Raw genomic sequence first — 14,192 nt, forward strand, 5'->3', positions numbered from 1 at the left:
CATTTTCTTAGTTATTGTGTTAAGACATTTATATTCTACACCTAGTAAATTTCACATGTACCCTTGTAAGATGCACCGTAGGCGTGGTCCCACCAATTACCCTCCCTCTACCCATTCTCCCCCCTATCCCTCCCTCTCTCCTTTCCCCTTCTTCTTGGGCTATAATTGGGATATAGCTTTCATAAGAAACGTATAAATTGGTTTCATAGTAGGGCTGAGTACATTGGATACTTTTTCTTCCATTCTTGAGATACTTTGCTAAGAAGAGTATGTCCCAGCTCCATCCATGTAAACATGTAAGAGGTAAATTCTCCATCTTTCTTTAAGGCTGCATAATATTCCCTGGTGTACATACACCACAATTTATTGATCCATTCATGGGTCAGTGGGCACTTGGGCTTCTTCCATGACTTACCAATTATGAATTGGGCTGCAGTAAACATTCTGGTACAGATATCTTTGTTACAATGTGATTTTTGGTCTTCTGGATATATACCTAGTAGAGGAATTATAGGATCAAATAGCATGTCTATTTTTAGATCTCTTTGTGTTTTCCAAACATCTTTCCAAAAGGAACATATTAGTTTGCATTCCCACCAGCAATGTAGAAGTGTGCCCTTTTCTCCACATCTACACCAACATCTCTGGTTTGGGGATTTTGTGATGTGGGCTAATCTTACTGGAGTTAGGTGATACCTCAAAGTAGTTTTGATTTGAATTTTCTGATGATTAATGCTCTGATGAGCATTTTTTCATGTGTCTGTAGGCCATGCACCTGTCTTGTTCAGAGAAGTTTATCTTTAAGTCCCTTGCCTACCCTGAGATGGGATCACTTGTTCTTTTCTTGCTATTACATTTGAGTTCTCTATGGATTTTGATTATGAAACTTTTGTTGGAGACATAACCTGCAAATATCTTCTCCTATTCTGAGGGCTGTCTGCTTGCCTTACTTACTGTGTTCTTGGCTGTGCAGGAGCTTTTTAGTTTGATCAGGTCCCAATAGTGTATTTTTGATGTTTCAATTGCCTGGGGGGTCCTCCTCATAAAATATTCTCCCAGGCCTATTATTTCAAGAGTTTTCCCTGTATTTTCTTCTAGTATTTTTTATAGTTTCATGTCTTAAGTTTAAATATTTAATTCAGTGAGAGTCAGTCTTAGTTAATGGTGAGAAGTATGGGTCTCATTTCACTCTTCTACAGGTCACCAGCCAGATCACCCCGCACTATTTGTTAAATAGGGAATCTTTTCCCCACTGAATGTTTTTAATTGGCTTGTCAAAGATCAGATAATGGTAAGTGGCTGGGTTCATCTCTTGGGTCTCTTTCTGTTCCATACATCTACCTCTCTATTTATTTTGCTGTTTTGATCACTATCGATTTATAGTATAGTCTGAGGTCTGTTAGCATAATTCCTCTTGCTTTGTTTTTATTTCTGAGTAACGTCTTGGCTATTTGAGGTTTTTTCTGATTCCATATAAAACGAAGTATTTTTTCGAGATCTTTAAAGTACGACAATCGAGCTTTAATGGAGATTGCATTAAAATTGTATATTGCTTTAGGGAGTATGGACATTTTAACAATGTTGATTCTTCCCAGCCATGAGCATGGTATGTTTTTCCATTTGTTAACATCTTCAGCTATTTCTTTTCGTAGAATTTCATAGTTCTCTTTATAAAGGTCTTTCATATCCTTTGTTAGATAAACTCCCAAATATTTCATCTGCTTTGGTACTACTGTGAACGGAATAGAGTTCTTGACTATTTTTTTCAGCTTGAGTGTTGTTGGTATATATAAAAGGTACAGATTTTTGAGTGTTGATTTTGTAATCTGAGACGCTACTGTATTCCTTGATCACTTCTAAGAGTTTTGTATTAGAATCCCTGGTGTTTTCCAGATATACAATCATATTATCTGCGAAGAGTGAAAGTTTGATCTCTTCTGACCCTATATGGATACCCTTGATCGCCTTTTCTTGCCTAATTGTGATGGCTAAGACTTCCATTACAATGTTCAAAAGCAGTGGAGACAATGGGAAACCTTGCCTGGTTCCTGATCTGAGTGGAAATGATTTCAATTTAACTCCATTCAATACGATATTGGCTGTGGGTTTGCTATAGATGGCCTCTATCAGTTTAAGAAATGTCCCTTCTGTACCAATTTTCTTAAGTGTTCTGATCACGAAGGGACACTGAATGTTATCAAAAGCTTTTTCTGCATCAATTGAGAGAATCATATGGTCTTTGTTTTTTAATTTATGTGATGAATTATATTTATAGATTTATGTATATTGAACCAGCCTTGAGAGAGACCCTGGGGTAAATAAAGCCCATTTGGTCATAGTATATAATTTGTTTGATGTGATGCTGGATTCTGTTTGTTAAGATCTTGTTGAATATTTTCATATCAATATTCATTAGTGATACTGGTCTATAATTTTCTATAATTGATTATCTATACTTTTTTCTTTTTCTTTTTTTGGTAAACAGTACCTTATTTTTCTGTCTGTGGACTTCCATCTCTTCTCTCACTGCCTTGACTACTTTGGCAGTTACTCAGAAGCAGTCCCGGATAATCTGTCTCAGTTCCGCAGTGGCCTGAACTGTGACACTCTGGTCTCTCCATGTGACCGTCTGGTCTCTCCAAACTTGAGCTCACTGAAAGTAGCTGGGTATTCTCTTACTATCTCCTTACCTATCTTGAGCTTCTGTTCTTTCTTGACCATATTTGTTCCATGTTTTCCAGTTTGAAGATAGCTCTCCTTGATAAAGAAGTTGGAAGAAAGTAGGCTGAATGGCGCTGCTGCCTCTGTCATTTTATGTGGTGTTCTGCCTACTCCAGGCAGTGAACTGTCCCTCCTTGATGACTTCATTCCCTCGGACATGCTCCTCTTTCTGTGTTCTTCAGAGTGAAGCTACTTTGGAGAATTACCTTACCTTGTGGTCTCACTGGCTTGCTCTCTACGTTCATATTCTAGTTTTATTAACTTGCCTCTTTTATCTTTTGTACGTATGGTTTTTGTTCTCTTGTCAGAGCTCTCCTGTGTGTCTGTTGGCTTTTATTGACAGTCCTCCTTCCTTCTCCATTCCTACCCTTCTCTGCTTTCTTAGAGTTATATCTGTGTTTAGTTTATAACCCTTTTGTACCATATTTGGCTTTATTACAGCTTCTAAAAGAGTAAAGTCATATGCAGAAATCAAACAAGTATAGATGCCCTAAATTATTTTGGAGTATTTTTCCCTGGGTAAAGCCTAAGGAATGATGGACTCAGCAGGTCATTATAAGTGAAATGTTTTCTAATCTCTCGACAAACACATACACCATTGTGTAACAATTTGCTTATAGAAATGTGAACTACCTCTGCATAATTTAGCATGGCTGTATTCATTTCTTTGGGAAAGCTTTAATTCCCATTTTGTTCCTACAGATAAGAAACAAGATGGAGCTATTGAGAATCGCAACAAAGGTAAATTCAAGAGGATGAAAGTACCGTGAGCTTGTGCTTGTTTTCATTGTAGCCAAAGATAGATCTGTGTACTGTATACAAAAGTAGGATGCATGTGGCAGGGAAAATCAATGTATGTTAACTTGGGTAAATCTCTCTTCAGCCAGTACTTTAGTTATGTTGTCTGTACAGTGTTAGATTTAAATCATGATGTGAAATACTTGGAACCAAAAGTATTTCAGATTTCAGATATTTTTCTAATTTTGGAATATTTGCATATTCATAATGAGACATCTTGGGGATTAGACCAAAGTCTAAACATAAAATTCATTTATATTTTACACATACCTTATACAAAGAGCTTGAAGGTAATTTTATACAATATTTTACTGGGCTGAAAGCATGAAACAAAGTTTTGGCTATGATCTGTCACATGAAGTCAGGTGTGGAATGTTTCACTTGCAGTATCTTGTCAGTGCTGGCAGAGTTTCAGATTTTTGGAGCATTTCAGGCTTTTGGATTAGAGATGCTTAACCTGTAGTAAGCTTATGCAGATAACTTTCAGCTTAAGCATCTCAAATATTTTAACATTGGTTATTATATAATTGGTATCAAAATGCATAAGAAACAAAGTATATAGCATAAATATTTAGCATTATTTAAATATCTAAATGTATACATATTTCTCAAGATTATATCTAATCCTTACGTTATGGTTGTAAATTATAGGGAAGGGATTTATGGTATTTAGGTCTTACCTAATGTAACACTCAGCAAAGGAAATGATTTCGTGTTCTTTAGTTCTCAGTTTAAGGATCCTGTATTTCTTTAATGCCTCATCCCTATTGCCTAGGACAACATTTTTAAATCTAATACAGAGTTTCACAAGCTAACATCACTATTGTCTGTTTCTTTTGTAGACACACACAAAAGTTGAATCCTTTGTACCTTTCCTAGTTTCTGTAAGAAACTGATTTTTTTTAGTTGCTTTGAAATGTTTAATATCTATATATTCCTTTAAAATGTAGTGATACTGTGTTTGCTCTTAAATGTAGCAAAAGCCCAGGATGGTGCAGCCATGGAAATGCAGCCACTGAAGAGCGAGGAAGGTGGAGATGGTGATGAAAAAGACAAAAAGAAAGCAAATTTGCCAAAAAAGGAAAAATCTGTTTTACAAGGGAAACTTACAAAACTGGCTGTTCAGATTGGCAAAGCAGGTATAACATACAGAAGAAAGTAAGGTGTTTTATTTTAAAATATGCTAACTTTCTGTTTACAGCTGGAAATTGTTGCTTTGTGAGTAAAAGGAGAATTATAAATATTTTCAATTTTATAAACACTCATAATATCACTGCAGCTTATGGGCTGTTTCCCCCTTTTATGTAGAGTGAATTGACCTCTGTCAGCAAGCTCATGCTACATGGACCGGCTAGGATTGCAGGCCGTCCCTGGACTGCAAACATCCTGCTTATAGACAACTCAGAGTTGTGAACAGAAGCTCCAGTGGGCATATGATTCACACTTACAAACGAAAGCTGTTACAGGTAGCAGATAGAAGTACCTGTTCCAACTTAGGTACACATTCAACTTAAGAACAAACCTACAGAACCTATCATAGGTTCTAAAAATCTGGGGACAATTGTAGTGTCTAAGTCTGCCCTATTTTCAAGTCCATACACTAATCTCTGAATTTCTGAGAGCAGTAGAAAGAAGACTACCAGTGAGGGTATTCAGTACAAGTTATCCAATTACATAGGGTGGCCATAAAGTTCATGTTCAGTTTAAAATATTTGTCTGTTTTAAATTGCACATGAACTGTATGGTCACCCTGTATTTTCATACAAAGAAAAGTTATCACACATTTTGTTCATATTTCTGCTGGTTATCTGTGGAAAAAAACTTATTTTTCTAAATGTTAAAATTTAGTTCAGATGAATAGAATCATTGTAGTGAGGCTACAGTTACTGAATTACTGAAGTGTTTGAGGGGAGGGGAGCAAAGCTCTTAGGTCAAAACAGTATGTGTCCTCCAGCACCGTTACCTTTTTGAAAGATCACTGCTGTGTGGATAAATCAGCATATGTTATTAAAATCACTTAAACTGTATCTTTTTACTACTTTATAGGAGTATGATAGGAAAAGTAGAGTTTTTGCCTCTGTCCTCCATAAATGTATTTGATAGCACGTACTTTTTTATCATATATAGCCAAATGGTAACACTGACTCATATACTGTTGGGGGAAAGGGTAGATTTGGGGTGATGAAATCATTTATTAGATATTAAGTTGGGATATTAGACCAAGATATGTAGACTTGCCGTATTTTTTAATATGTAAGAGACTAAGTATCCTGCAAAGTAAAGTATTTTCTAACACTTGGTTAACTCTTGGCTTTCTGTTACTGAAGCAGTAAGGACAAACCAAAAGTAAATACAGTAGAAAGTCTGTAAGTTGACCACCCAACATACTGTAACAAACCCGTCAACTTATGGAGGTGGTCAACATAAGGAACTAGGCCTGCCATGCTGATCCGTATATATGGTGCGTATCTGGTCTGTGAAAATTTAGGTCAACTTAAGGAGGTGTCATTGTAGAGATGTGGTCAACTATGGAGGGTCTACTATAATAATTCAGATAATATAATTTTATGTATTTTTTTTACCACAGGGCTGAGTATTTAATTCCAAGTCTCCCCACCAATCAGGTTCTTACCCACCTCTTATTTCAGCATTAAGCAGGTTGCCTCTTGAGCTTGTAAAGCACCAGCTTACGATAAACTTATATATTTCCTTGTCATTGCATATTATTTTGTCTCAGCTTTAATAGAAGGCCAAAAGTACAATTAAGTCTAAGAAAAAATCTTAAATGCTTTTCTCCCAGTTCTCCTGAGGACAGGGCTATACTTGGAAGCAAAAGTTAAATCTGTCAATGTCAAGTGATAAGTTAGGTGCCAAAAAGAGGTGACAGTTTCTCAGAGAAATGAAAGCAAATATTATCAAGCCAGTCACACCTCCTCACAGTGGATAATATGTAACTGGCAGTAGGTAGTATCCAGAAATTTAAATAATTACATTTTTTTTTCTATTCTGAAAGGTCTATTGATGTCTGCCATCACAGTTATCATTTTAGTATTATACTTTGTTATTGATACCTTCTGGGTTCAGAAGAGACCATGGCTTGCTGAGTGCACACCGATTTATATACAATATTTTGTGAAGTTCTTCATTATTGGAGTTACGGTTTTAGTGGTCGCAGTGCCAGAAGGTCTTCCCCTTGCAGTCACTATCTCTCTGGCTTATTCGGTCAAGGTAAGTAGAAAGTAGCTAAGTGTAGCTGTGCCATGTTGAAAGCCTCAGCTGAAATGCTCATCCTGTCACTCCTTTTCTGGCTCTCAGAGTGGAGAACTGTTCAGAAATGTATACTGTGTCCTCTCCTAGTGCTGTTCTGTATTCCCTGCACCTCCCACCGTTGAGTGTCTCTGTGCAGAGACCTAGGCACAGTCAGCACAGCTCTGCTGGGCAGGGTTCCAGCCTAGTTTTCCTTGTGTGATCGTCATGTCACCTTCTCCTTCCCATTTGTAAAATTAAGATGAGAGTGTTTTGTCATTTGCCTGTGGTACAGGAGCAAAGAGGGTTTACTCAAATCCTCCCTTCTCAGGCCTTCTTATTTCCACTTTTCCACCCCCACAATTGGACCACAATCTAGCCTTCACACTTGTAATCAGACTCATGTTCTTTTAAAAAAAAAAAAAAAAATCAGATCATATTATTTCCATATGTATAACCGTCCAGTGACTTTTTAATCCATGCTTAGTGTAAAATCCAAACCCCTCCTCTCTGTGGCCTGTGAGGCCCTGCCCAGTCTGGCTCTTGCTGACTGCTCAGCGGTCCTCTCCTGCCTCCCTCGTCTGGCCGCCCTCACCAGCCTTCCTGCTGGTTTTCGGGCAGCCCAGCTGTGATTTCCCTTCAGGCCCACTCTTTCCTTCCTTGGAATAAGCTGCTGTCTTACTCTATTCAAGTATCTTCAAATGTCACCTTTGCTAACCACTCGATTTACAGCAACTCAGTCCTTCTTATTTTCCAAGTTCTAAAAAATGAGCTTTGATGGCTCTGCTTATTGCTGTTTACCGGAAGTAATAATCTGTTTGAAGATTGCTAGTTTATTTTTACCAGTTTTCTATCTTATGGAAAAGGTGAATTTTCCATTTCAAAATGGTCTCACAGGTTAAGAAAAAATTGTGCTGAACTGAGCGATGCTGTTCTTATAAATTTTCAGATGTTCATTAGCAGTTCTCTTTGAGTAACATTGCTGCCAGCGTGCAGTATAAAGTAATTAGTCACAGTTTCTGCTCTGGCACTCTCCAGTATTAGACGTGCTCTGATAAGAATGTTTTTGCTTACTGTTTACTTTCTTTTCAGGCATTTAAGAGCTTTTGTTTGAAAAATAAAATTGTAAATTTATCAAAATGATGAAGAAATACAGTGCATCATCTAATTGTCCTTTTCTTTGATGTTATAAAATCCAGTAGAACCTCTAAGTTCTGTTTTTTGACCACTACTATAATTTGACTGTACCAAACTGGTCAACATAATGAGGTGGTCAGCATAACCAACTAGGTCTACTGTACTGATCATGTGGTACATGTCTTGTCTATGAAAGTTAGATCAACTTAAGGAGATGGTCATGTAGGGAGGTTGTCAACTATGGAGATTCTACTATAATTAGAAACATTTGGAGTAAATGTAACTTTCAGACACATTGGATACTCATTTTACCAGTATTGTCATTAGTTCATTTTGAATAGTCATTAATGATACTAATTTTTCAATTGATCAGAATTGATTCAATTGATAGGATTGATTTGTGGGGTTTTGGGGAGGGGGGTGGACATAGTCTCAGGCAGTCAACCTTGAATAGACTGCTGTGGCGTCATAGCTCACAGCAACCTCAGACTCTGGGCTCAAGCAATTTTCTTGTCTCAGCCTCCTGAGTAGCTGGGACTACAGGTGTGCACCATAACACCCAACTAGTTTTTCTATTTTTAGTATGAGCTAAGGCAGGCTGCCAGCCTGGGCCTCCCAGAGTACTAGGTGATTTGTATTTCTTAAATAGAAAGTGAATAAGAACATTTTAACTGTTGTTCTTTAGGCTTTCATTAAATGTTTATTTTGTCCTAATATTACCTATTACTGTCATTTCATAAAGGTATAGTCTTTATAGGGTCCTCTGTTAGCATTTTGCAAAATCCTTTACTGCAGGAAAGAATGAAAATTACTTCATTCTTTTAATATTTAATATGCAAATTATGAGTAATTTGGGAAGTAGACATCTCTCCCCCATATTTATTTCTTTAAGAAACCAGTGTTTTGTAGTATTTGCATATTACTCATCACAGAAAACACTTTGTAAAGTAACTCCTTGATATATTTTAACTCGTTCATCATTAAGTTTTTTGAGAATTAATTATAAATGCTTTGGGACTAAAGTGACAAGTCTTGGTTTTTTAGAAACAGTCTTTGTTATAAGAGAGAGAAAGAGATGAGACACATTTTAACCCTAAGGATGAAAATAATAAGTCTTGCAGGGTATGGAATAAATAAAATGACCCATTCTGGTTTTGATAGGCAACTCAATACATGAGAGTTAAAAAAAAACAACTCAAAAATCAAGCAAATACATACCTACCCTTTATTTTAGCCAATAAAAGCTACTTTTTTCTTGAAGACTGATATAAGAATCTTTTGTTTTTCACTTAATAAGGAGGTTTAATCTTGCAATGTACTCTAGTGCTACTGTAAGTACTTAACAGTACAGATTGTCATTGCTCTTTGTAATGTTGGAGGCATATGATGAGCGCGATTTGCATATGGGTGCAGATATCTGAATTCAGTTACCCAGACATGTTATACAGCAGTAAGGTGGTTGAAACCACAAAAAGCTAGTAATCTCTTTAGCCAAATATGCTAAAATTCTTCCAACATTAAATTGGCATTTTGTACAGAGTAACTATATAAAGCAAAGAGTTTCAGTTCTGATTTTAAAGCAGTTTTTAATCATTTTAATGTAATGAGGTAATTGTCTTATTTGTAGCTTAACTGGATATTTTAATTTTTTTTTTGGTCACTGTAGAAAATGATGAAAGACAATAACTTAGTAAGACATCTGGATGCTTGTGAAACCATGGGAAATGCTACAGCCATTTGTTCAGATAAAACAGGAACACTGACAATGAACAGAATGACAGTTGTTCAAGCTTACATAAATGAAAAACATTATAAAAAGGTTCCTGAACCAGAAGCTATTCCACCAAATATTTTGTCCTATCTTGTAACAGGAATTTCTGTGAATTGTGCTTATACATCAAAAATATTGGTAAGGTTTCTTTAATAATTTATATACGTGAAAATTAACTTTTAAGTCTGTAATTATTAGACTATTTGTAATTATTTAGACTATACGTATATGTAATTATGTTGAGTTTGTGAAAGGCATATATCCACATTTTATATGTATATTAGGTATACGTAAGTTTTTTTTAATATTATCTGTTTACAAGTGAGGTCTGTTGCTCAACATACTCATTTCATTTACTTGTATTGTTCTCCATTGTTTTGAATTTCCTGTGTTCAGAAACTGTCAAACCTTATAACCAAAACCTGATCTTAATTTTAAATTCTTATTAAGTTCATTTTGTGAAAGACCAGGCTGTCTTGCTATAGAAAGTCAACTCTCAATTTTCTCAAGATTTTGAAGCCATATTTCAACTTAAACACGTTTTAGATGTGCTTGCAATATGCTCTGTCATTTGGTTTCTCAGAAGTTCGTTACCAGTACGTTGGTCCTTAGACCTTTCTAGAACTAACATAATACAGACCTTGTGCCACCTTAGAATAAAGTATTTTTAACTTTGCAAGTTTTAAAAATTTATTTACCGTAGAAAGCATGGAAGTTATGTTTGACTTGACGTATCTTCTAGTGATTTGTGGATGAAGACCAAGAACAAAAACAACCTTCCAAGTTGTTTGATTAGTGAAGACATACGTGCAATGGATGACTGGACTGGAAAGTTACTGGGTCTTGGGTCTAGAGCTACTGTTGCCTTTTACTAGCTGAGTGTCCTAGCTCTGCTTTCTTTGTCAAATAAAGACAATCACATCTGCCCTTAATACCACCGTAATGATTATATAAGGTAGTTATTTATGAAGGCACTATGAAGGAAATAAGCTTTTCAATACATACAAGGCAACGGTACTTAATTTAATGCATATACTTAAATTTTAAGCCATAAAAATTGGTAAAGTGAATTTAATTTTGAATCATTTAATATAGGAAGAAGAAAGGGATTCAAATTAAGTACCACTTTACAGAGTGTCCCAAAGGTTGCCCATCAAGTCTCCACAAAGAGATGGCCAACACATAGAGAATATTTCATAAATAAAGGTACATTTAGCTACAATTTTCCATTTTCTCTATGTATGGCAACTTTATAGGCAATCTTTGGAACACCCTGTATGTATCAAACAACTATAAACTTTAGACATTTTACATCATTTAATTTGGGGGTCAGAAGTGCTCCTGTCTTACAGATGCTGAAGCCAAGGACCACAGTAGTTGGGTAATTGTCAAATTTCACGTAGCTAATACATAACTGGTAGGGCTGGGATTGGAGTCCATTATTATTCTCATGCCAAAGTCCTTTTACCTTCTATGTCCTTCTTTGAAATACTGACTAGACATTTCCTATATAATATGTTTTAGAATGTTGCATTCTGTTATACATTATTAATTAAATTTTGATGTAGAAACAAGATTACTAGCTTCTAAACCTTTCTTTCTTATAGCCACCAGAGAAAGAGGGTGGATTACCTCGTCATGTTGGTAATAAAACTGAATGTGCCTTGTTGGGACTTCTTTTGGATTTAAAACGGGATTATCAGGATGTTAGAAATGAAATACCAGAAGAAGCACTGTACAAAGTCTACACCTTCAATTCTGTTAGGAAGTCCATGAGTACTGTCCTGAAAAATTCAGATGGAAGTTATCGAATATTCAGCAAGGGTGCATCTGAGATTATTCTGAAAAAGTAAGAGTAAATGAATAAATGCTGACTGTAGTTGCTTTATGGAAAACCTACTATGTTGTTACTGCTATTATCTTTTTGTGAACATCAGACATTTGATAAGGACCTCAGAGCTGCTTAGCATATTTTATGGTATCCAGATAGTTGCCCATGGTATTCTGCCATTTTTATACTCTAGCTTCTCTTATTTCTTAGTATTGGGTTATAGGGAAAACAAGCCCATTGCATTCAGCCTGGTAGATGTAATGAAGTAAACTTTGATATTTGTTTTTGGACATACTAATATCTTCATTACATATGATTATAAAAAGTAAAGGTCTTCGGTAAAGAAAAACCCAAGTTTCTATCTTCAAGACTGCATTTGTAGGCTCGGTGCCTGTAGCACAGCGGTTACAGCACCAGCCACATACACCAAGGCTGGCAGGGTCGAACCCAGCCTGGGCCTGCCAAACAAGAATGACAACAGTAACAAAAATAGCCAGGCATTGTGGCAAGCGCCTATAGTCCCAGCTACTTGGGAGGGTGAGGCAAGAGAATCACTTAAGCCCAAGAGTTTGAGGTTGCTGTGAACTGTGACGCCACGGCACTGTACCAACGGCAACATAGTGAGACTCTGTCTCAAAAAAAAAAAGACTGCATTGTAGATAGTAGACTCAAAATGCAATTAAATAAATCATAGATTAATGTTTAGAATAGCAAAGCATAAAAACTAGATCTTGAAAATTTCCCTTTTGTATCTAAGTGAAGTTTATCATATTATGCTGCTGCAGTGTTGTATTTAAATATCTCCTGTCATTTTGAATAGTAATTTTCTTCACTGTCCTTTTACAAACTGGTAGCTTCAGTTTTGACATTTATGTTTACATATGATTTCCCTAATGTTTATCTGTTATTAAAGGTGTTAGAATTGTTTTGGTTTCTTTAATTCCAATAGAGAAGTAGAGTACTGTTTTTTAAAAGTACACTTTGAAGAGCAATTTTGAAAATTGGAATTAATTTGAAATTATAATATTTAAAATATTACTACTTTTAATTTGCTTACATTGGGATTAGGAGACATTATCTCTATGAACACTTGACAGTTGTAGTCTAACAGGTTGAAGAGACAAGTATGAAAATAAATAACTGTAAAGGCAATATATGATAAATGGCTGCAGAGTTTTCAGATGACAGATCACACTATAGGGAGGTGGCATTTGAGATGGGTATTAGTATGAGGTAAGAACATCAAGGTGAAGGGAGCCACCACAGAGGAAAGGAGATGAGAGTGTGTAGGTTGCATTGGGGGCATATCTAGTCGGTACTGTTCTGCTGGTAGTGGTGGGCTTTTGTGGCACCTAGGCTGTAGAGAGCTTTTATCTCTCCACAGTGCACTTGGATTTCAGTGTGGAAGGTTAGAAATCCATCTCATCCCTGGCTTGCTGGGTGGACAGGTAGTATAGGAGAGGTTTTTGAGTGAAAACCAGTTAGGCTTTGACTTCTCCTGTGCAACTAAGTAGCTTTGCTATCTGGGGAGGGTTCTTCCCTTAGCTTCCATTATTCTCCACTGGAAAAGCATTGATGACCACTTTCTCTCTGACCATGAAATAAAAATAAAATAATGCATGCACAATGCCCCACCCCGAGCCTGGTGTAGAGGAAGCGTGTAGTAAATGTTCCCACAGTAATGTTTACATTTTGTTGTAGAAACTCTTACATGTTAGGATGAGCAGTTAAAATTTAATTAAGTAAGCCAGATAATTCAACTGAATTACTTTTTTTCATCAGGTAGTGGAATCATCCTGATCAAAGATAATTCTTACATCAGGGAATAAAGTAGACTGAGGTGGAAGGATGGGCTGGAGACAAGTATCAGTTAAAAGGTTATCGCTATTACAATAACTCTAGAAAGAAGAACGTAGTAGCAGGGAAAATAAAAAGGAGGGAACACATTCAGGAGGAAAAATATATAGGACTTAGGAGCTGATACTATGTAGGTGATGAAAAAGTAAGTCTTTGAGTGAAATTTTGGGCGTATGTCAAAATGGTTGAGATAATATCGATGCCAATCACATGGGCAACGAGGGTGGGGATGACGTCTGGTCTTATGCGCATTAGGGTTAAGGTACTGGGACAACCTCTGGGTGGAATTTTTAAGCTGTGATGGAAGTTTGGTGTGGATTTGGGAATTACCTGCACAGAAGCGGGAAGAGGTAGCATCAGCAAGGGAGAGAGGAGTATATGGAGCCCTTGTGAAAAACAAACATTCACTAAGAACATAGGCAGTTCGATTTTTATTTAGTATGTAATTTTTTTAAAGATCAAAGTTAGTTTCACTGAAAATAAAACTATTTTGGCATTATTTCTCACTCTGATAGAATCCTTATTTTAGCAATAAGTTAATTTTTTTTTTAAGGTTAAAACAGTACAGTATAGGTGATGAAGCAGCATCTGAACTGGGTCTTTTACTTTAAAAGAAGACAATATTTGTGATTTCTTTTTTTTGTTAATTAAAATTAATGCCTACTCTTACCGAAATGGTGAGGCATGATATAGTTTATTACAGGGATTCTTTGTGAATATTTAAAAGCACTGCATTTCTAAAAGACAAGGTTTAGAGAATTTCTAGGGCAGCTGATAAAGTGAAGAACTGTCAAATGAAAACCAGACAGATTAGGAGTGTAAAAGGGGAAA

General features: G+C 36.2%; 1 protein-coding gene across 2 annotated transcripts in view; it reads left to right on the forward strand.

The window, feature by feature from the left end:
- ATP2B1 (ATPase plasma membrane Ca2+ transporting 1) overlaps positions 1 to 14,192 on the forward strand; it is a 65,548-nt gene that overhangs the window by 21,233 nt on the left and 30,123 nt on the right. For both annotated transcript variants that reach the window (XM_003783365.3, XM_003783364.3), the window contains exons 6-10: positions 3,424 to 3,462; positions 4,497 to 4,658; positions 6,533 to 6,747; positions 9,569 to 9,811; positions 11,281 to 11,522. In XM_003783365.3, the coding sequence (XP_003783413.1) occupies positions 3,424 to 3,462; positions 4,497 to 4,658; positions 6,533 to 6,747; positions 9,569 to 9,811; positions 11,281 to 11,522 (901 nt within the window). The remainder of the gene's footprint in view (positions 1 to 3,423; positions 3,463 to 4,496; positions 4,659 to 6,532; positions 6,748 to 9,568; positions 9,812 to 11,280; positions 11,523 to 14,192) is intronic.

This window comes from Otolemur garnettii, unplaced genomic scaffold (assembly GCF_000181295.1).
Source record: "Otolemur garnettii isolate 467f Iridium unplaced genomic scaffold, OtoGar3 scaffold00007, whole genome shotgun sequence".
Lineage (NCBI taxonomy): Eukaryota > Metazoa > Chordata > Mammalia > Primates > Galagidae > Otolemur > Otolemur garnettii.